General features: G+C 34.9%; 1 protein-coding gene across 3 annotated transcripts in view; it reads left to right on the top strand.

Annotated features, from left to right (window-relative positions):
• The window catches only part of SV2C (synaptic vesicle glycoprotein 2C), a 106,821-nt gene that overhangs the window by 74,328 nt on the left and 10,140 nt on the right, over window positions 1-22,353 (top strand). For all 3 annotated transcript variants that reach the window (XM_068667216.1, XM_068667217.1, XM_068667218.1), the window contains 8 exons: window positions 6,343-6,476; window positions 6,695-6,784; window positions 12,088-12,198; window positions 13,831-13,919; window positions 14,673-14,837; window positions 18,046-18,179; window positions 19,770-19,973; window positions 20,846-21,005. In XM_068667216.1, the coding sequence (XP_068523317.1) occupies window positions 6,343-6,476; window positions 6,695-6,784; window positions 12,088-12,198; window positions 13,831-13,919; window positions 14,673-14,837; window positions 18,046-18,179; window positions 19,770-19,973; window positions 20,846-21,005 (1,087 nt within the window). The remainder of the gene's footprint in view (window positions 1-6,342; window positions 6,477-6,694; window positions 6,785-12,087; window positions 12,199-13,830; window positions 13,920-14,672; window positions 14,838-18,045; window positions 18,180-19,769; window positions 19,974-20,845; window positions 21,006-22,353) is intronic.

Below are 22,353 nucleotides of genomic sequence, written 5' to 3'. Positions count from 1 at the left end.
CAGACAGACCGTTGCAATCCACATGTGCAGTGCTTCCTTTGGATCCTTGTCCATCTCCACCGCCACCACCCTTGCTCTCCCCTCCTTTGCTCCCCCCTTGTTAGATATTCTGACTAAAAAGTGTTTTTGTTTGTGCTTTGTTTTCAAGTGTTTAAATGTTTATTGTATCAGGTATGCTATCATTTCCATAGCAGAGAAACAGAAAATTAGTCCATTCATAGGTCCATGTTCTGCACACACACACATATATAAGACTGACATATGTAGGGTACCTACAGAAAAGCTGGGGAGAGACTCTTTGTCAGGGATTGTAGGGATAAGACAAAGAGAAATGACTCTAAACTAAAAGAGAGTAGGTTTAGAGTAGATATAAGAAGGAAATTCTTTACCATGGTGAGGCACTGGAGCAGGTTTCCCAAAGAAGCTGTGGGTGCCCTATCCCTGGAAGTGTTCAAGCCCCAGGTTGGATGGGGCTTTGAGCAACTTGATCTAGTAGGAGGTGTCCACACCCATGGCAGGGGGTTGGCATTAGATGATATTTAAGGTCTTTTTCACCCAAACTATTCTGTGATTTCTATGATTCTGTAGAGGCCTACAGTACCATACAGTGGATAGAGAACTTGTGTCTTTTGTCATTGGACAGCAGATGATTTTCTAGGTGAGGTCAGCACTGCTTGTAGCTGACCTGGGGCTTGCCTAAATGGCACATAATGTTACCAGAGAGACTGGAGGCCTGATAATCTCAGGTTTTCAGACGCTAGCACAGGCAAGTGAAGAGTGTCATTGCTTGACAGTCTCATCCTCTGTGGAAATGTGTCTTTAGAAAATGCCTTCTTCCTTTTAATCACAGTCTTAAGTGACAGCAGTCCAAGTCTAAGTTTAATATGTCGTAAAATACATTTGTTTAACAACATTACTTTCTTTTTTTCATTGAACTGTTGATCCTTATGACTCTCAAGGACTAATAGCATTGACAGGAGAGCCAGGCAGATGTGGATGAGAATTAAACAGTCTTCTAGATGCATCTCTGTCAAGGTAACTCAATCATGGCCTGACACACTTTAGTTACTTTACTTTCAGAATTCTTCTGCCAAAATTATTTGCTGAGCCAGTGGATTTAAAGTATATCTATCCATACAGACTAAAAATATGCCTTTCCCATGTTATATTAATAATCTAATCAAATGAAAGGCAAGAGTTCTATTTTATATTGCCAGAATTTCACATCAATATACTTACAGAATAATTTTGAGAGAATTATTTCTGGTTTTGTTAGAAAGCATATATTTCACCCAGGTTCCTAAAAGTGTCTAACTGAGATTCCTAAGATGTATAACTTACCTGAACTTGCTTTCTTCAGTTTCGGTGATGTTTTACCATTATTCCAATCAGTACCGCGAAGATACATGGATTCAATCCTAGATGTCATTCGCAGTTAAACGTAGTAATGTCAGGACATACTAAATGTAAATTCAGTAACAGTGCATTTCAGTTCTGCCAGCTGCAAAAAATTCTAGTTCACCTTATAATTTTGATTTGGCTTAGAAGTTGTAAATACTCAACAAAGAAAAACAAACAACAGCAACCAAAACAAAATAAACAAACAACAGCAACAAAAGCAAACATTTAATAAGATCACTATTTGTGCAGATTTTTTAAGTGATTATTGTACTAGGTGCTGTAGCAGTGCCACCAAGTGGCATGCTAAATCAATCACACATTTACTGGAAATGTCTCAAATTCAAAAGATAAAAAAATGAGGCAATAGAACTGAGAGGTGATCAGTGAACAGAAATAATATTATAAAGTCATAGAAAGGATTCTGCAGAAGAATCTATGTAGAATATGAATTCCTGTAAATTCCTTGTCTATGTTTCTCCTCTAGCCCTAGTTTTAAGGATGTTCTTGCTTTACTCCTCTGTACCAAAAGTGAAGAGTTTATGCAAACTTGGCTTTTGATGATTTCTGTCATTGTCATCAAATTTCTCTAACTCCTACCTTCTGACTAATGAAAATTAGTATTATGACTGATCAGACTTTAGCTAACCATGACATAAAATCCCTATATTAATTTAGGATTTCTTTGCCCATATAAGTATCTTTGAAAGATGCTCCACAACTTTATTTTTCTCATATTTAGGAAACTTCTCCTTGCATGTCAGTATTTGTACAGATACTGTAAGCATCTGCCCTTCTGCTCTCCTCCTCCCCCCCCCCTTTTTTTTTTCATTGCCTACATTGCACTTTATTGATCTGTAGTGAACTAAGTTCCCTTTCAGCTCTCATTTTGAAAAGTTAAGCAAACTATATCCCTTAGTCTGCTCTCATAAGGTGGACTCAATCATCACCTAACCACTGTAAATGGTATGGTATGTGGCCTTGAAAATACCTGCTGTTTCTTAGGTAACATGCATTGATAAAATTCAGCTTAATGTGCACAGGTTTACTTCTATGTATATTCAGAAAGTCTATTAGAGAGTTGTTCTTTCTTTAGTTTGGAGCAAGAATCTATTTGTAATATCCTTTTCACTTATTATGACAATGGAGTAGAAGAAATTCTTTGTTGAGAGGAAGATATTGTTGACATTGAACTTAACACATTAATTGGTGGTTGTATATAGATAGCATCTTCGCACATTTTGCTTTTGCTCTGCTACATGCTGCTGTGGCTCTGTAATCAGTAATTGCCATGTCTGTGATTAGCTTGGTCTCTTCAAGTAATCAGTACAGTGAGAAGGTAATATTCAGCAAGAAGGCTGCTGCAGTGGCTTTGTATTATTGCAGATTTCATGTCACTCTACAGTGAATTGTTCCCAAGATGCATTTGGGCCAAGTGTTTCAGCAATTCATAAAACATTGGAGCTTGGCACTGTTTTCAAAATTAATACTCTAATCAAATGAAAGGCAAGAGTTCTATTTCAAAATTAATACCTATGGAATAAAGCATAGCCAGGGAACAAGGGTGAAGCTGAGCTCTGGGCTCAGAGCTCAAGGGCTGCTGTGCAGTGCACTGAATGCGTCTGAGTACTGAGTAGAGTTCCTCCATCTTTGCTATTGTGTCATAAATCAGGGAAAGGAGAGGCAAACAGCCAAGAACACACTTCCATCTGGTTTCAAGACTTACAAATAGTGGGAATGAGAGCCACTTTAAGAGCTAAATTCAGAACTACTCTAATGTGTCCATTTTCTAGATTAGCTCATGATCTAGGAGAGTGGGATGGTAAACATAAGAATAAATATAAACTTACTCTGCATTTAAAATATATGTTTGTTTTGCTGATCATGGGGTGGTGGAACAGAGAGGAAAGCAAGCTTAAGAAAGCTGTGTTACAGCTGGTACTTCTTCTACAAATTCTTGTAATTCTCATAATCACTGTTATCATTAATTCAGCAAACACAATAAATTGTGAGATTAATTGCATCAGCTAATACAGTGTTAAAAGATGTAATAAGAGCAACAGAAACCATAACGAACATTTCACTTAACAAGCTCTCGGACATTTTGAGGAATAAAAAAAGATATTTGCAGGTTGTGAGGATGACAGCAGGATGAACAGTGCAGTTACTGCTTTTAATTAAGGGTAGTATGGTTCACTTACATTAATAAATCACACTCTAAAATAAATTATTACCATAATTTTTTCTGGCTACAAAGCACAAGATATTGCTGTTGTTTTACAACAGGTATAAAGCCAGCTTAAAATCATTTAACACAGAAGTAATATTTGAGCAGTTAAATCACACAAAACACAAGCCATAGTGATAAAAGGCAGATTGTGTAAATATAGCTATGCCTGTGTTTATTTTTGGGACAGTCTCAAATGACAAGAGCTGCCAGTATTCTGACTATCTTGTTCTAAAAGATTAAATCATGTTTTCTTTATCTCTTTTCTGGTGAAATTAGCTGGTGGAACTGCTCTCTGATTGGTCTGACTGAAAGTTAACCAAAATAAAAGGAAATAGTTTTGAAAATTCTATATCAGGTGGTTTTGTATTATACTTTAAAATATATAATGAAGAGTATATTTCTAATTATTATGATACAATGTGTACACAATACCCAAAACACAGTTATATTTTCTAATGGCCTCATTATCTCACCCTAAGTTTTTCCTAATTTATTTCCTTCCTTTTCCCACTATGGATGAAAAGTATGCCTGTACTATTTAAGTTATGAAATTCTATAGGATTGGAAGTTTTTGTAAGTCAGTACTTTTTAAATGCACTTTTACACCTTTTCAGGTTTTGTTTTGTTTTTAGTCTTGATTTGTCATTCATATTTCTATTTTGGAATAAAAATTAACATCAAATTTAGCTTAAAATTGTAGACATATTTTTGCTGAAGGCAATTTCCAAGGGGGGAAGTATAGTTATCTGGAACCTTATAAAAAAATAACATGTCATTCAAAAATTATTCCCAATACTGCCACCAATTTTACCCCTGTCTCTCTGGGATAAAGATCTCAGGGCTAAATGGGTCCGTAAAGCAAGCTGACATTACTTCTGAAATACAGAAAATTTGAAGGAAATGAGAAAAGAGGTTCCCAATTCTACAACTCATTTTCACAGAGCTGTTGATGTAGGGCAAAAATACATCATGAGTTTTCATATTGTAACATATAAGTACTTTAATAGCAGAATGCATGTGTATGTATGTATGTATGTATTTATAACTTTTATTTATAATCCATGGCTTGAGATATTTAAATTCCAAAATGTACTGAGTGTTTAAAAGATTAATACCTCATTTGAAGAAATTTTAATAGGATGTTTGGTGCTATGTCGTATCAGTTGCTTAGTGAAATGTAGAAATATTTGATTTCATGTGTATTTTATCCAGAAAAATCAGGTAACAAAGAATTATTTCACATGAATCCAGCATCAGGATTTTCATTAGCCAGGTTTTAATTTTCTTCTGATAACCACTTAAATTATTATTGTTACTATTAACTACTACTCTGCTTTTAATGATCTTTTTTCAAAATGTTGCTTGAAATATTTTGCTGTATTGAAGCCAGAATGAAAGGCCAAATAACTACCCAAATCATATTTTACTTTTTCTTAAGATTTTTTTGTTTGTTTGTTTTCTTAAAATTCTACAATTTCAATAGTCCCATCATAACAACACCCAGTCAGATATTTTATTTAAAAGCTGAACTACCAACCCTGCATTTTAACATAAGTTTTTTCCAGTTATGCAATGAGGGTTGAGGGCAATTTACATTCAACAGACTTGACTGGTATAGTACCGTGGAACAAGATGAAAATAAAAGTTAGGCACTGTAAATGTCTTATATGTTGTACTATATTACAAGACACTGTTATGAAGAGTACAGAAATTAACTCCTTATAGAAAAAGCTAATAATAAGGACAGAATTGCAAACCTTGAAATTCTACTTGTTGTATCTTGTAATGTAATAGATAACTAATTAATATTCCTACAATATTCATTTTTATGAAATAGCACAGTGAATACCCAAACAAAAACAACTCTCAAAACTCTGAAATACCAATCATCCACGCATTAAGGAAACAATGACCTCAACAATAAACACAACTAATAGAATGCAAACTCTAATTCAGAAACATCTTGACAAAAATAAAAATAAAAAATAAATAAAAAAATAGGTCAGATGTAAATCATATGCCAGTACTTCAGTGCTGTGTTACAGGATGCTTATCTAAAGAAGGTCCAAGAGCATAGAGATTATGAGGTATTCTTGTTTTAGTTTTTCCCCTACTAGCAGTCTAAAAGCATGCTGCTGTAGACTTGACTGCATTGTTGCCTGAATGCTTTTCTCACATTTTTGTTTCTTCTTTTCCTGTTGATTTCTAATGATTTGAGATGAGAATTCAATACCCAGTATTCATTAATACTTAAAATAGATTCTAAGAGAAAGACTTGAAGAAGCCACTTACATTTTGATTTTGTCAGTGTTGGTGAAAGGTGACAGATTTTTTCATGGATTTTTTAGTCTTCCATTTAACAGACACACTGATGCAGCATTTGCAGAGTTGTAAAATTCCATAAAGTAGATCTTCTTAGTATTTATAAGAGACTTTAAATTCTCCCTTCTTCCAGTATTCAAACAAAACTATTCCTATGTTTAGTGTTATGTGTGATGGTGGTGTCCATGTTTGGTTCATGTAATTATCTTTATACAGGTGTTGCCAAGAAGCTAGACAAATATTTTCATGATGCATACTACAAACATTTTCCAGAATGAGTACTCATTTGCAAGAGTACTCAAATTCAGTTTTCAAATTCAAAGCATAAGACTCTTTCTGAAATCATTGATATTTGTGGGAATACACCATTTCTTGAATTTCTTCTTTCATAGGATGGAGTTTCAGCATGGGATCTGCTTATCAGTTTCACAGTTGGCGAGTATTTGTGATCGTCTGTGCACTGCCCTGTGTCTCTTCTGTGGTAGCCCTCACCTTTATGCCAGAAAGTCCACGTTTTTTGTTGGAGGTATAACTTTCAAAAATTTTTTTTTCTTTTTTTGGGGGGCGAGGGGGGGGGGGGGGAGGGAGAGGGTGTTAAAATTATTTAAAATTACTAAATAATTTTAATTATTTACTTAATATTATACATCATGACATCTGTATAAGATCATTACATCTGTTTTAAAATTGTTCAGTAACTATCTGAATATATGTTTTGTTTAAATACTTTCATCCAACTTTTAGGTTGGAAAACATGATGAAGCTTGGATGATACTCAAGCAAATTCATGACACAAACATGCGAGCTCGGGGTCAGCCTGAGAAAGTCTTCACAGTGAGTATTACTCTTAAAGCTTAGCACACTTAGCACATCAGCTGCATTGCTGACTGGTGAGATCTTGAGCACTTAAACAATCATTATTATTACTCCGCATGACAAAACAAATCATTTGCACTATAAATAAAAGAACCAAAATCCTACTGAAATTGCTATATATTGAGCAAATTTTAAGATATTTTTTGAAATATGCTTTTTTTGCATATTTTTGAATATGCTTTGACCAGCATATTCAAGCTTTGGCCATCATATCCTTGAGCATACAAACCCATAGTGTGATAATTTTCTCTGTTGTATGGAGATAATTAATAGACTCCAGCTCTATTTTTTAAGTTTACTTCACCCTGAAGGTTTTGTCTTCAAAGCTTTTGAAATTATCATAAAAAATACAAAAAAATAATGATCCAATCATCATTAAAATGATTATTTTAATAATTTATTTTCATTTAAGCTAAATATTAATTTTACATACATTTAATTTTCTCACAATATCTTGCAAGCTAAACTGCATCTTCTTGTTAACTTGCAGTTCAAAAGATAATACCATATTATACTGATGGATTGTTTCTATTTGGAAGAGAAATTTTGTGTTCAGCTGAGACTTTTTCTTGTATTTACTTGTATTTCTTGTATTTATTTACTATTTATATTATTTATTTATTATGTATATATTATCATTTATAAAGAATATACAATTTTTTTTTTGTTTTGAAATCTTGTTTCCCTTTCCAGTTTGTGCTGTGCCATGGGAATGCTGGTACTCTGTTACGTCTCAGAACCATATGTGGGATTTTATTCCTCTTCCTTGGATTTTTTTTTTTTTTTTTGCACTAATACATATATAACTCAATTAAATATCTTCTTATAAGTTCCACATTTGCAGGCAGTCTAAGGAATATCTGACCATATAATTTTATTCCATTGAGAACTGCAACTTATTGTTTGAGATGTAGTTTCCATTGCCTATGTTTATTTATTTATTATTTTTAACATTCTTTGTTAAACCAGCCTTCCTTCAGGCTGAATTTTGTAGTTCTTGATCTTCTTGCTACAAAATTCAGCCTGAAGGAAGGCTGGTTAGCACTTAGAGCTTAATTTACTGGTACACCAGTAACATAACCCTAATAATATACAACAATAATAATATTATTTAGGTTATCAACCCCCACTCCTTTGCCCTCGTGAGACCCCACCTGGAGTATTGCATTCAGTTCTGGGGCTCCCAACACAAGAAGGACATGGAAGTGTTAGAATGAGCCCAGAGGAGGACCACAAAGAGAATAAGGGTCTGGAGCACCTCACTTATGAAGACAGGCTGAGAGAGTTGGGTTTGATCACTTTGGAGAAGAAAATGCACCAGGGAGACCTTAGAGCACCTTCCAGTACTTAAAGGGGGCCTACAGGAAAGCAGGGGCGGGACTCTTGTCAGGCAGCGTAGGGCTAGGACAAGGGGGAATGACTTTAAAATAAAAGAGGGTATGTTTATAGTAGATATAAGGAGGAAATTATTCACTCAGAGGGTGCTGAGTCACAGGAGCAGGTTGCCCAGAGAAGCTGTGGATGCCCCATCCCTGGGAGTGTTCGAAGCCAGGTTGGATGGGGCTTTGGGCAACCTGGTCTAGTGGGAGGTGTCCCTGCGTATGGCAGGGGGGTAAAGTTACATGATCCTTAAGGTCCCTTTGAACCCAAACCATTCTATGATTCTATGATTTCATTTTATTTATTTATTTATTTTAATTTCATTTATAAGTAAAGGGATTTGCCTTTACTCATATTGTACAATTACAGTGTAATTTCACAGTTGACTCATGCTGATCTGAGCTGCTGTCCGAAGTACTGCTGCTCCCTGTCACCTTTTGGTTTTCTTCTGCCAGTGTGGATTTTCATTGATTTATTGGACAGTTAGCTATAGCATAGTTTCTGTCCACCTATGACATTAGTTCAGGCACTGGGAAGACAGAAATGTGCTAGGATTACAGATATGAGAAATGATTTACTGTAGTCTCACATCAGCTTGACATATTCATGTCCAAATGCAGCCACAAAGAAGAAAACAGTGATCTAACAAGTCTTTGTCTCTGTGGTTGTTAAAAGGTAGCACTGAACCATGTTAAACTCAGTGGTTTATTTATAGCTATTTTTGTTAAATTTTCACCCATGAATAAAGCATGACAGAACTGTTTGGTGATTTTTGCCAGCTTCTGCCATGAACATTGAGCAAACATGACACCTAAAGGATTAGAAATAGTGCATTGTATGTCAAGGTTACACGTAGATAGAAGTCCCTATGCTCCCTAATGTAAAATTGTGGTAATATGATTGCAAATACATTGGACAATATTAACACTTTATCTTACTAAGTCCACAGTGTAAAAAAAAAAAAAAAAGAAGAAAAAGAAAAAGAAAATCAATCAATCAATCAAACAAACAAACAAAAACACTTTTGCATATTCTGTTTAGGACACACTCCTCCCCTCCTCTCATTTAAGCCATTTAAGTTAGAAATGGATATTGTGACTTTTGTCCCAGTAATTTACTCACTTAGCTCTTCTGTGCCCTACGGCTTCAGCTGGTGTCTGCCAGTAACATTCTGTCATTTAAGTGTTAATAATTTCCTCTGCTTTGTGTTACTAGTTACATCAAACAGATATACTTTGATAGTATTCTTTCTGCTTCTACAGCTGATGTAACTTTTTCTCTGTTATTAGTATAGTTTCAGTGTACTTTTATTTGATATATTTTCCTAATTATATTGATATAATCTTACCCTAGAAGCTTTCTTTCCAAGTCAAATTTATTCTTATTAGTCATTTTATTGAGGATTTTATATTCAAAACTATCGAATAGAAAATAAAACAATTGATGAATCATTGGTTTAAGAGTTAGAAACTCCAAACTGTATGTATTCTAGTGACAGAATTGTGGAGGTGATTGCTCTTAATACTTCTGAATATATCTTCTGAAAGCAGTGGCAGTAACAGAGTTAATGTAAAACGATAGTATCTTCTACTATGGGACTACTCATGTTGAACATTTATGTACATGGTTAATTACCTTTCTGTGTCCTTAAACTATATACATTCATTTGATCAATTAGTTTAAATGTTAAAGTTAAAAAAAAAAAAAAAAGAAAAAAAGAAAAAAAATAAGAAATTGCACATAAAACCAAAATTCTGTCCACTTTCATTGCTATGTACTAGCTATGTACTACATGTACTATGTACATGCCTTGATTTTGTAAAACCTTAGATATCACATATTTCTAGCCATTGCTACTAAGCAGAAATTAAACAGAAGTTCCCTTTTCATTTAAATACTTTTTTTTTTTTTTTCATATATTGACAGCTAAATTTGCATGGTCCAGATGGACCATTGTCCTGGTTCAATAGGACCTTTATTATGTTAAAGGTCTATCAAAGCCATGGGCTTTTTGTCCCCAGTCACATGCAGTGGTCCTGGACATATGTGATTGCCCAACCTCCACAGCTCCAAACAAGCCAGGTGGCCAAGACAATTAAAAGGTTGCAGCTCAAAAGGTTGCAGCTCAGGCAACAAGATTGGTGCCTGCTCACACAACATGATTCAAAAAGCATGTCCTTTATGCTCAAAGGTGTGGCATATGTGAGGTTGTCTGTAAGTACAAGGTTTTAAATAATCTTGGAGGACTCAGCTGGAAATCTCAATCATCTTTTGCAGAACACATTTCATTAAAAAATAAATAAATAAATAAATAAGAAAAGTGTAAAATCAAATGATGTAAACAGGGTTGTGCTGTTGGAAGAGGCATTATAAGGTTACAGGCTTTTGATACATTTTCTCAAGACAGTAAGCCTTAGTATTTAAAAAAATGAAGGCAGTCAGATAAAACTATTTAGTGGGCTTTTCTCTGTTTTTTTTTTTTTTTTTTTTTTTTTTTTTCTGTTAATGTGATGCAGCTGCTGGTCTTCCATAAACAGGATATATTTGTAAAAGCAGTGGGCTGAAAACTAGACTTTGTCACCAACGGTACTATTGCCTATTTCCCTGTAGTCCATTCTGATACATATATGAATAGTGGTGTGCTCAGTTTGTTACAAAAAAACAGGAGCTATTGCTACTTTCAGAAACAGCAGCAGCCAAACATTGAAGGCATGGACTGTTCCTTCTTTATGTGTCAGTCCCGTTCTCCATTTTACTTATTACCTTTTCATTCTCTTTCTATTTGTCATCTTTTTAAATAAACTATGGATGAATACACTGCCTTTTGCTATAATTCAGAGAGAGGAAACCAAAAGCATACAGTGGTATGTTTATCAGGTCCTGAAGGAGCTAAGAAGACCATACAGCACATTCTTGTTCTGCCACACACTATTGCGCAAGTGATAACTTGCAAGATAGACAACATCACCCTCTCCGTCACTGGTATTTCCATATTTTTCCTTTATATCTGTTTATCTCATTTCACTTTAGATGAAGTAGATGATCATTCATAACAGCAATAATGTGTTGTAGTTCCAGACCATTTCACCTATTTTTTTTCCCTCCTCATTAGAAAAGATAGTTTAAATCTACATCCAAAACACAAGGAGATTCCCTGTCTATTGCTACAAGAAAGAAGAAGAAAAATGTTATTTAGCTATTAATTCTTGACATTTCAAATGCTTCTATTGTCATTATTGTATTTTTAATCAATAGTCTGTCAATAATGTGGTGATAGGAAGTCAGAAAAGAAAGGAAGAGAGAAAGGAAGAGAGAAAGAAAAAGAGAGAAAGAGAGAGGAAGAAAGAGAGAAAGAGAGAGGGAAGGAAGGAAGGAAGGAAGGAAGGAAGGAAGGAAGGAAGGAAGGAAGGAAGGAAGGAAGGAAGGAAGGAAGGAAGGAAGGAAGGAAGGAAGGAAGGAAGGAAGGAAGGAAGGAAGGAAGGAAGGAAGGAAGGAAGGAAGGAAGGAAGGAAGGAAGGAAGGAAGGAAACTCTGGACATGCTTAACTAAGGTTTTAAATAATGTTTTATCTTTTGTGGCATTAGAGATGAGTACAGCAGCATTTGAGCAAAACCTGCCAGTATCAGCTTGTTTTGTGCATAAGAAATGGATTTCCCACATGATTTGAAACTAGAGTTTTTTCAATACAGTTGCCTCCATAATGAACTTTGTTATTAAAGTGTTTATATTCCTTCAGATATAAAACGTTCATAATTTAGACAGAGGTTTAATATCTGTTCATTTTTAGTTATGGTATTTATTAAAAGATTCTAATATGTCATAATATGCAGCTGAATGCTTCAAGAAAGTGCAATTATTTGCTGTTTTGTTTTTATTTCTAGGTTAACAGAATCAAAACTCCAAAGCAGATAGATGAGCTCATAGAAATAGAGAGCGATACAGGAACTTGGTACAGAAGGTGTTTAGTTAGAATTCGCACAGAGCTATATGGTGTAAGTAAAAACATCTCTGTTCTGCAATTACTTTTTTTTAATAAGCATTCAAAAATGGGATGGATTTATTGAGCTCACGATGACGATAATTGCAATGCTACTTGGCTATGCAACTGGAAGATTCAAGAACCAGTGTAAGATTCTAGTTTTTGAGCAAAAGAGGTGCAGGTGAATCACAGACAGTTGGTTTCAGCTTCTGAGGAGAAAAATGTTGCATTAGCATTTACACAAGTAATGGTTTACAGTTATACAGCCATATGCCCAAGCACCACAATGCAGTCTGTACTGAGAATACATATTGATATCTACCAGTGTAAAGAGGTGACACATGCAGAGTTTAAAAATTATCACCAGAAACCTGAGGTGACCACTTTACACACAAATCATAAAGTAGTGAATAACATGTGTAAATGAATGTCAGTATAACCTTTACAAGGCATTGAATCTGCATGTCTTGTCATCATTTGACATCATTAGATGTCAAATGTTTTACTGCAAAACTACTTTAGAGATATTTTAAAGGGATTAAGACAAGTTCACTGGGACTTTGCTCCACATTTTTTTTATTTTTTTTTTTTACTTTTTTTGTAAAATCAAAAATTATGCAGTACCTTCAAGCTGTTCAATGAAAATTGAGCTAAAGCTTATTCATGATGAAAAACAAACAAAAAACCTCACCAACACTAAACATGTCAAAAGAAGGTTTTCACGACTGTTAAAAATCTGGCAAACAAGCAAACAAAAAAAAACAGCAACAACAAACAACAAATAAAACTGTGTTGTAAAGTAAGTTTTGCCACATATTTCCAATCAAAATTGATTTTCTTGGAAAAATGTTCTCTTTGTTATGAAAGATAAAACAAAAGTGGAAGTGTTTACTTTTAAACTTATTTGTTCAAAAATGGAGAAGCTGAATATGGAAATGTTAAGTTTTGGCTTTGTTACTATGGCAGCTTTAAAGGAAGCACAACTTGGTTGTTTCACATCCTTGTTATTACACTGGACTAGCCACTGGGCCAGAGTCTCCCTGTTGCATGATGTATGCTAAAATTTCCTAGGACATATGGTCTCTTGTCTTCAGTGTGTGGGAAAGGGGTGAGGGTGGGGAGATACCATTCTCGGTCAGCTCTGTTGTACCATCTCTGACCTGAGGGTAGTCCCAGCTTTTCCTCATAAAGTACCAATTTCTGCCCGTTATAGATTATGATGGCTTATACTGCACAACTCCCTGTTGAATTGTGGAATAAGATCCATCTAAACTCAAGGCTGTGTAATACTGGGAAGAGAGAAGGAAACACTTCTAGGAAAGCCTTCAGCTGGTTTATCTGAGAGAGCGAAATGATGTTGCCTAGAGAAGATGAAATTTTTATGTAGTCAGAGTACATATTAATTAATGGACACAGTGAAAAGAAACAAGGAAGGTAAAGAATGTGCACAACCTGGTTATAGTCAAAGGCTAACAGACTTGTATAAAAAATACAGCTATTAGGTCTATATCAAGGAGATGGCCTGCTCTCTCTCTCTCTCTGATTCCCTCAAGAAGCAAGCAAATCAGAATCAAAAACCTTGTATCATTTGGCAAAACTTTTCAAAATACAATTTAAAATAAATTTATTTCCTAACAATTTTCAGATTTGGTTGACTTTCATGAGATGTTTCAACTACCCAGTGAAGGATAATACCATCAAACTTACAGCTGTGTGGTTCACCCTGTCTTTTGGGTAAGATTTCTTGAGATCCTAAACCATTTTTGATGGACTTGACAGAGAGAAGAATCATCTGCATGCAAATCTCTTTCAATATGATTACCATTTCTCTTTGGAAAAGTTTTATTCAGTATACTTACACACAAGTATAGTATTTATCACTTAGTCTATTCTTGGCTACAAGCGTCACTCAGAAATAACTGGTTCAGAATACCAGCATCTTCTGGTGTTGGTGTCTTCTAGTATTTTTATACTAGCAACTGGGAAATAGAGAGAAAGTGTTCTTGCCTCACCATATTAAAAATATGAACTTGGTGCTCTATTTGCCTTAACTTGAACAGAAGCTCATATTCTGGAAGTCTTCAAATTAGACTTAACTTATACTCTGTTTAGAATGTGTTAGTCTACCTGTCTGCATTTAAAAGCAAAGTTTAAAGCAGGCATTAGAAAAGATTTCTTTGCAGCTCCCGCAGTCTGCCATCTAGGAAGAGATCCATTCTTCATGCCTGGGTGCCACAGGTCTTCCTTGCATCCCTCAGGGCAGGGCCTGGCATCTGGGCCTGTACCAGCACCCCAGCCAGGAGCAGGGCAAATAAGGGCACCACCCTTTGGGACAGGGATGCCGATGGGGGACAGGGACAGGGACAGGCCTAGACATCAAGCCCATGGCTAGGCAGGGCAAGGCTGTGGGGAGCTGGAGACTGGTACTGCTATGGCCTTGCTGTGACAAGCCCCATGAAGTGACTGTGCATTTTCTGTTTTTCACAGCTACTACGGCTTATCTGTCTGGTTTCCTGATGTCATTAAGCATCTGCAGTCAGATGACTACGCGTCCCGAGTGAAACATTTCCGCAATGAGGAGGTTTCGCATTTCGTCTTCAACTTCACATTGGAAAATCAAATTCACAGCAATGGAGAATACATCAATGACAGGTTTAGAGATGTACTAATATCCTGATGGGGCTGAAATAAATAAATGCATGTGTTCAAGCAAGTCCTAATAATCTAATATTTTCCCTATTAACTATTAATGGATAAGTGTTGATTTGTTAGTTTGTTTGGTTTTGTGCCTTTCTTTTTTTTCTTTTTCCCCATGGTAATTTGTTTCTATCCTCAGTTCGTCATGACTCAATGTTGAATTGTGCCCTGCAGAAGTGGACTTATATATGCCCTGGTGGCCTCAGTGCTAAATTCCTTATGCAAACACTACTTCCCTCCTGAAAAAAAGATCTAAAAGTCCAAAATAATGATCCTTCTTTCCACAGTGGGATACAAACAGACTCAGTGTGTGCCATAACATTGCAGGGGGTTGAGGAAGGATGGACTTTCATCTATGTGTTCTTTTTTTTTTTTTCTTTCTTTGTATTTATTTAATTATTTAATACACTTCAATAAAAATGTGAGACGTTGAAAGGACAGGGTCACGGAAATATAAAAGTGAGATGCTACTGTGAGTCAACAAAAAGCACAAAGAGCTCTAAAAAAAGAAAACAACACCTTGGCAATATCAATCATGTTTTTTAATGAATGCAGATATATTAAGTTCCTAGCTAGAATTTTACAGATAAATAGATAACTAAAGGAAAAACTAAGAACTGCTTTGGGTGTCTGGTTTCTCTTAAGAGATATTGAGAACAACCGTCTGAATTGTCTCCTGAATAACATTGTGATAATTTATTATTATTTCCATATGAATACATATATCTAAGTGAACAAAATCAATGATTTTGGTAATACAGGTCTCTTGCATGTGAACATTGCTTGGTTAAGCATTGGAACAGGTTGCCTGGGGAGGTGGTGGAGTCACTGTCCCTGAAGGTGTTTAAGAAAAGGTTGGATTTGGTACTAAGCCACACGGTTTAGTGGGTAATACTGGTGGTTGGGGGACAGTTGGACCAGATGATCTTGGAGGTCTTTTCCAACCTTAATGACTCTATGATTCTATGAACTTGAGCTTGACACAGTTTATGTATTGACAAAAAAAATGAGCAGTTTTGTCATTTTTATACTAGCTATTGCTTCCCAGGTAAATTTATTTTCTGGAGACAGATGTTCTCCTAAAAGCAAAGAACCACTTACTGTCAATAAGTTTTAGATGTTTTATATTCTGTCAACCAAGATTTTATCAAAGTGAACTGAAAATTACTGCAAAACACTAAGTCTAACACTAATATACTCTAAAATACTTTCAAATATGCAAATTCAATAGGCCTCTAGGAGTTATTTGAGATTCACAAAATTCTGTAGTAATATCAACTCTTTTGATATTCTTCTTTGACAAATGTTTCAATACTTCACTCACCCCTAGTTTCACTGTTTCCTGCATGTTTTTTCTTAACCGGAAGATACATCAATACTTCACTTTATGCTTCATTACATTTCTGTTGGGTTTAAATTCAAATCACTGCAATACCATTTTTAATCTAGTCACAACATATTTCCTGTTCAAAGGTGAAAAGTGCATCAGGAGAATTTAGTACATATAGTCTGCCTTTTCTATTACAACTGACTAATCCAATTGCTAAATGTTCTTTGCTCTCCTCTGAAATTGAAGTACTTTTTAAAATGGGGAGTCTTATATGAAAAATGATAATGAGTTGACACAGAACACCAGCCTGATTTTAATCAGAGACTGTCAGAAATGAGAAATGATATAGTAACTAAAACTAATAGACTGAGGACACCATTTTATTATTATTATTATCATTATTATTATTATTATTGCCAATACAGGAAAAGAATTCATTAGCTAGTAATTCTTTTCTTATGATAAATATAATTAGCATTTGTTCTACTTTCTCATAAAGATGTGATTCTATCAACTGTGTTGCTGAGAGAATAATTTCTACTATTTGAAATATAGCATATTTTTGTGTGTTTCTATTCCTACTAACAGTCTTGTATAAGAAAAATAAGCAGCTAAACATATCAGGTTTGATTAGAGTAGAGCCAATCCGTGTTTGGAAGGCTTTGCCATTTTTATAGTACTTATTGGCATGTAGCAATTAAAGCACTACTTTCCAAAGAGTTATTCCTTTTGTATGCAGTCTGCCAGCAAAACTGCCCTTCTTTATTTACAGCTTTTTCCATACCCTTATGTGAAATCTCAAATGGTGTAACATCACAAAATTGCTGTTTTATTAATTTTATTTTTATAGATTTTAAATTTCATTTATTCATTGTTTTGGTTATATTTGTTTATTTATTTATTTAAATTTATTATTTAAATGTGTCTTTTTCTTGTTGTTGTTGTTAGCATAATGATATCTGTGTTAAGAGCACAGTGGAAAGAGTTTACAATATCGCTTTAGCCTAGTAATGTTGAGGTAGAAAATTACTGCTAGTAATATACTTTGTCCTTAACTTTTTCTATGAATGACTTCATTAACAGCCATGATCTAAGACCTAGGAATTAAATAAAAGTCAGTAGGAATAAAGATGTTCAGAAATAAGAAAAGTTAATGACAATTCATTTGCGCACATTTTATGTACACAGTATTTGCAATTGCATCCACAAACACAGGGCTAGAAAAAAAACATTCTTCCTGTTTGATACCTAGCTGTATAACTGCCAGTGTAAGTGTTGTGATAATGGTAAAAACAACTAAAAAATAATTTTTAAAATCTTCAAGCAGTTTCTTTTGAATTTGAGCCTGACACAGTGCCCAGTGTGTTTTCATATGGACAAATAAACATTCTTTGAAAAATTCTTTCTTTCCAGCTTGTTGGTACCAGCAGGTGATTGTTTGTTCCAAGAGACTGGGTTCCTGGAGTCTGAGCTCTCAATTTATGACTGTAATGTCAAATTATGAGTTCTGGTCATTTTACAAGGCTATTCCATGGATGTTATGATGTTGTTTTTGGTTGATGATTAAAGACAAGTAATAACTGAAATATTACCACAGAAATGGTATCATTGGTTATGGCCAGCAGGTATGTGTCTTATTAATGCTTTTTCTGAAAGAGTATTCCAGAATCAGCTAATCATTAATCATGTCTCTGGAATGTCATTAAGTGATCACTGTTTCTGTGGTTGAGGTTCTTCAGCATACCAAATAAAACTATAAAGATTTATCAGCTTGACCTGTTGCTGTTTCTAACCTGTGAAAGTAGAGTTACAGAAATTATTTGTATTTTACAGGTTTATTATGATGAAGTTTAAATCAGTAACCTTTGAAGATTCCCTTTTTAAGAATTGTGTGTTTGAAGACATTACTTCATTGAACACATACTTCAGGAACTGCACTTTTGTGAATACCACCTTCTACAACACAGGTATTACATGAAAATTCCTGAGTACCAATTTTGCATCTGCATGTTATCATCTGACTGTTGTCAACTGATTATAGATTCTGAATTTCTAATGAAGCATACAGGAAGCCTTCTTCAAGGGAACACAAAGCTATAAAATCAACAACGTAATACCAGAGAAGAGAAAGGATCACTTTTCCATTTGAGATACTGCAGGCCTAGTATTAACTCAGATAATAAATGTTTCTTTCATTTAAACCATACCTTAAGATATTCAGTCTTGAGATGAGAAATTGGTTGCTTTAATTAGGTGTATTTTAATTTGGTCTAAATGGGACTATTCTATTCTTCTTACAAAGACATAGGAGGTAAGTTCAAGATTCATGCTTCCTCATCTATAATCATTCCCAATCTACTAAGTATTTTACCAGAAATAGGAATTTGTGCTTTCACATGTTTAAGCAGAAGACCTGATTTGTTTATGTCATTGTTATTGTTTTTTGTTTGTTTGTTTATTTTCTTTCATTTTAAAAAAATGTAAACTAAGATTGTGTCCAGAGAGATGCAGCTCTTTTTACTTCTTTCCTGTAAATGAAATAATCATATTAGTTACAGAGTTAGGCTATACCTAACAAGCAATGTCCAGCTTTCAATATTTCTGAGAAATGAATTTAAGGCTGATGGAAGGAACAGAAATAAAGGGGAAACTATAAGGAGAGATCTCTAAAATGTTATTTGAAATAGAATGGTCCAGACTGTTACATATAGTAATTCATCTACATCCCTTTTTAATAATGAATGCATGAAAATGTCACCATTGTCAAGATACGTTGGTGCCAATATCATACCAGATCCTAGCAAGATCTGACTGATAATTTTCAAAATGATTAGATGCATAATTATAAAAAATGGAAGATATATCTGTGATTATTTGTGCTTTAATGATAAATATTAAAACAGACACTGAGTTTGCAGAACTCACAATTGGTGAAAAAGTTTAGAAAAAAAAAGAACTTATTGCATTTCTAAACACTGGGTCAGATACATTTCTTAGTATATTTTTTCAGACTTGTACTGAGCTGAAGACTGCTTGCAGTCTGCTCAGAAATGAAAATAAATTAATCTGAATTCTGAATTCTGTGTGAACATTTCCCTTTAAAGGAAGTCAAACTGAGCATGATCAATAGTCTCATCTGAAAGGCTCTCTGGTATGGAAATAACTAAAAACAAGTCAAAAAAAAAAAAAGTCTAACACTGAGCAAGACATAGGAACCATAGGAACAACAGCAATGCTGGCTGATAAAAACTTGCAGAAATCCAGTGCACAACAAGCCTGGTATGAGAGGTTTGAACCAAATAGGATCCAAATAGAGCTGAAATACATTAATATAATCTGCTTTATTTAATGTCTTAGTTGCTCTTTATTATAGCCTTCACATATTTTTCTCTTAAGATAAAAGGCTATCAGAAGTAAAAGCAATAAGTAGTGCCATTTATGAAGCAGTAAAAGCTCCTAGTTGTCATCAAGATTGCATAAACTTCAGAAGTTTTTAATCAAAACCTGCACATGGAGTCAACTGTTAGCTGAAATCTTACTTTTTCTTCTTTCCACAGATCTCGAGCAATATAAATTTGTTGACAGTGATTTTATAAATTGCACATTTTTCCACATCAGGACAGGATGCCAAATTTCTTTTGATGATGACTACAGTGCCTACTGGATTTATTTCGTTAATTTTCTGGGAACTTTGGCAGTGTTACCAGGGAACATTGTGTCTGCTCTTCTGATGGATAGAATTGGACGTTTAACAATGTTAGGTATGGACTTCACTTTAAAACAGAAAAAAAAAAAGAGAGAGAGAAAAAAAATTCTTTCTTTCTTTTTTCTTTCTTTCTTTTTCTTCTTTCTTTCTTGTTTCTTTCTTCTTTCTTTCTTTCTTCCTTCCTTCCTTCCTTCCTTCCTTCCTTCCTTCCTTCCTTCCTTCCTTCCTTCCTTCCTTCCTTCCTTCCTTCCTTCCTTCCTTCCTTCCTTCCTTCCTTCTTTTTTCCTTCTTTTTTCCTTCTTTCTCTCTCTCTCTCTCTCTTCCTCTCTTTCTATAAAAAAAAAAAAAAGAAAGAAAGTGGGACGTGTGCAGGCGATCCTCAGCTACTAGAGTATCTCCTAGGAAAAGTTAGCAGTCCATTGCCTGCTATCTATTTTGCAAGGTAACACAGCTGAAAGACACCTACTGTGGATTATCAGCAAAGACAGATAGGTTTTTGTTTTACTTAAGTAGCTAAATATAGTCCATCATATTCATTTTCTACAAAACTGTATATAAATACATTTCCTACTCCATGTTCTTATTACCACATTATATGAATGAGTTTCATGTAATTCAGATGTTGAGGAAGAACAGGGATAGTTTTCCTTGCAGTTTCTTTTGGGAGTTCAGAAAGGGTTCTAGCTTAATACTTTATGGTATATCCACAAAGAATATAAAGGAATTACATTTTTTCCTCAATATCCTTCTAACATTTGTCTGCCTGAATGGTCTACTGGCAAAGAATGTCTCTTCATTTTTTAGCTCAAGTATATGGGTCACTTATTTTGCTTCACTGTGTGAATAGAAATGTTAGACAAAACAAACAGTAATCATTCTTTTAAATTCAGCCTCACTTAGCACTCATTTTGTCTGACTCTTGCATAGGTGGTTCCATGGTTCTTTCTGGCATAAGCTGTTTTTTCCTGTGGTTTGGGACCAGTGAATCCATGATGATAGGTATGCTGTGCCTCTACAACGGTCTCACCATCTCAGCTTGGAACTCTCTTGATGTCATTACTGTGGAGTTGTATCCTACAGACAGAAGGTATGTGCAGATACATCTCTGTTAATTTTTTTGACTCCATCTCTCTGTACCACCAGATAGAAATAGTTAATGCTGTATTGTTTACAGAAATAGTGAAGTTTTAGGTGAGCTGTACTCATAGTTTGTCTTAAGAATAGCAAGGAAAAAAAAAAAAAGAGAGATTTTTTAACCTCTTGGGTTTATCTTTCTTGCCAAATATCACCTAATCAGGAAAATAACACAAATGTAGTTTCATATGAAAAGAAAAAAAAAAAAAAAGTTATAACTGTTGCTCTTATTTAAAACAATGAAAATAATCAATTTTTCTGAAACTAGTTGAAAATAGTAATAGAATATTTTGGGGTTTCCCCTAGTGCAGCTAGCTATTAACTATGAATTTGGTCCAAAAATAGAAACATTGTTACATTTGTCTTTTGTTCATGGAATGGTAGAGATGATAATAAAAATCCCTCTCTGGAGCTCAACAGCATCTGCTATAAGAGATTTAGGGCTTGAACCACACTGAGCTGTTATTCAGCCTGCAGCAAGTTTGTATTCAGGGTCACTAGGAGTCTGTACATACAGACTAGTATCATACATAGACTAGTATCTACATTAAACAGATACATAAGTGTCTCAGGCATTGCTCCTGACCCTTTCTGCAAAGATGCTCTGGACAGCTTTGATGCTGTCTAGCAAGCACTGCTGCTAGAAGACATTTTTCCTCTAATGTTAAGATACTCTCCCATGATGACTTTATGCCACTGAATTAACAGAAGGAAGAAGTGTAGAAGGAAGAAGTGTAGTTCAACAGCAATATGTCAGAGGTAAAATCATAAAAGCCACAACCTATTGAATAGACTTGTATCTTCTTTTTTTTTTTTTTTCCTTCCTTCCTTCCTTCCTTCCTTCCTTCCTTCCTTCCTTCCTTCCTTCCTTCCTTCCTTCCTTCCTTCCTTCCTTCCTTCCTTCCTTCCTTCCTTCCTTCCTTCCTTCCTTCCTTCCTTCCTTCCTTCTTTCCTTCCTTCCTTCCTTCCTTCCTTCCTTCCTTCCTTCCTTCCTTCCTTCCTTCCTTCCTTCCTTCCTTCCTTCCTTCCTTCCTTCCTTCCTTCCTTCCTTCCTTCCTTCCTTCCTTCCTTCCTTCCTTCCTTCCTTCCTTCCTTCCTTCCTTCCTTCCTTCCTTCCTTCCTTCCTTCCTTCCTTCTCTCTTTCCCTCTTTCCCTCTTTCTCTCTAAAAAAAAAAAAACAGTAAAACTGCCCTGTTCTCTGCTAAGGTATGGAGTGTCTCTTCTCTATCACAGTGCTATTTCTTATGCCACTCAGTGGAATCTTCAAATACAGTGAAAAAAAAAAAAAAAAAAAAAAAAAA

Source organism: Anas acuta, chromosome Z, assembly GCF_963932015.1.
Source record: "Anas acuta chromosome Z, bAnaAcu1.1, whole genome shotgun sequence".
Classification (NCBI taxonomy): domain Eukaryota; kingdom Metazoa; phylum Chordata; class Aves; order Anseriformes; family Anatidae; genus Anas; species Anas acuta.
The sequence above is the reverse complement of the archived record's forward strand: the minus strand, read 5'-3'. Positions and strand labels throughout refer to the sequence as shown.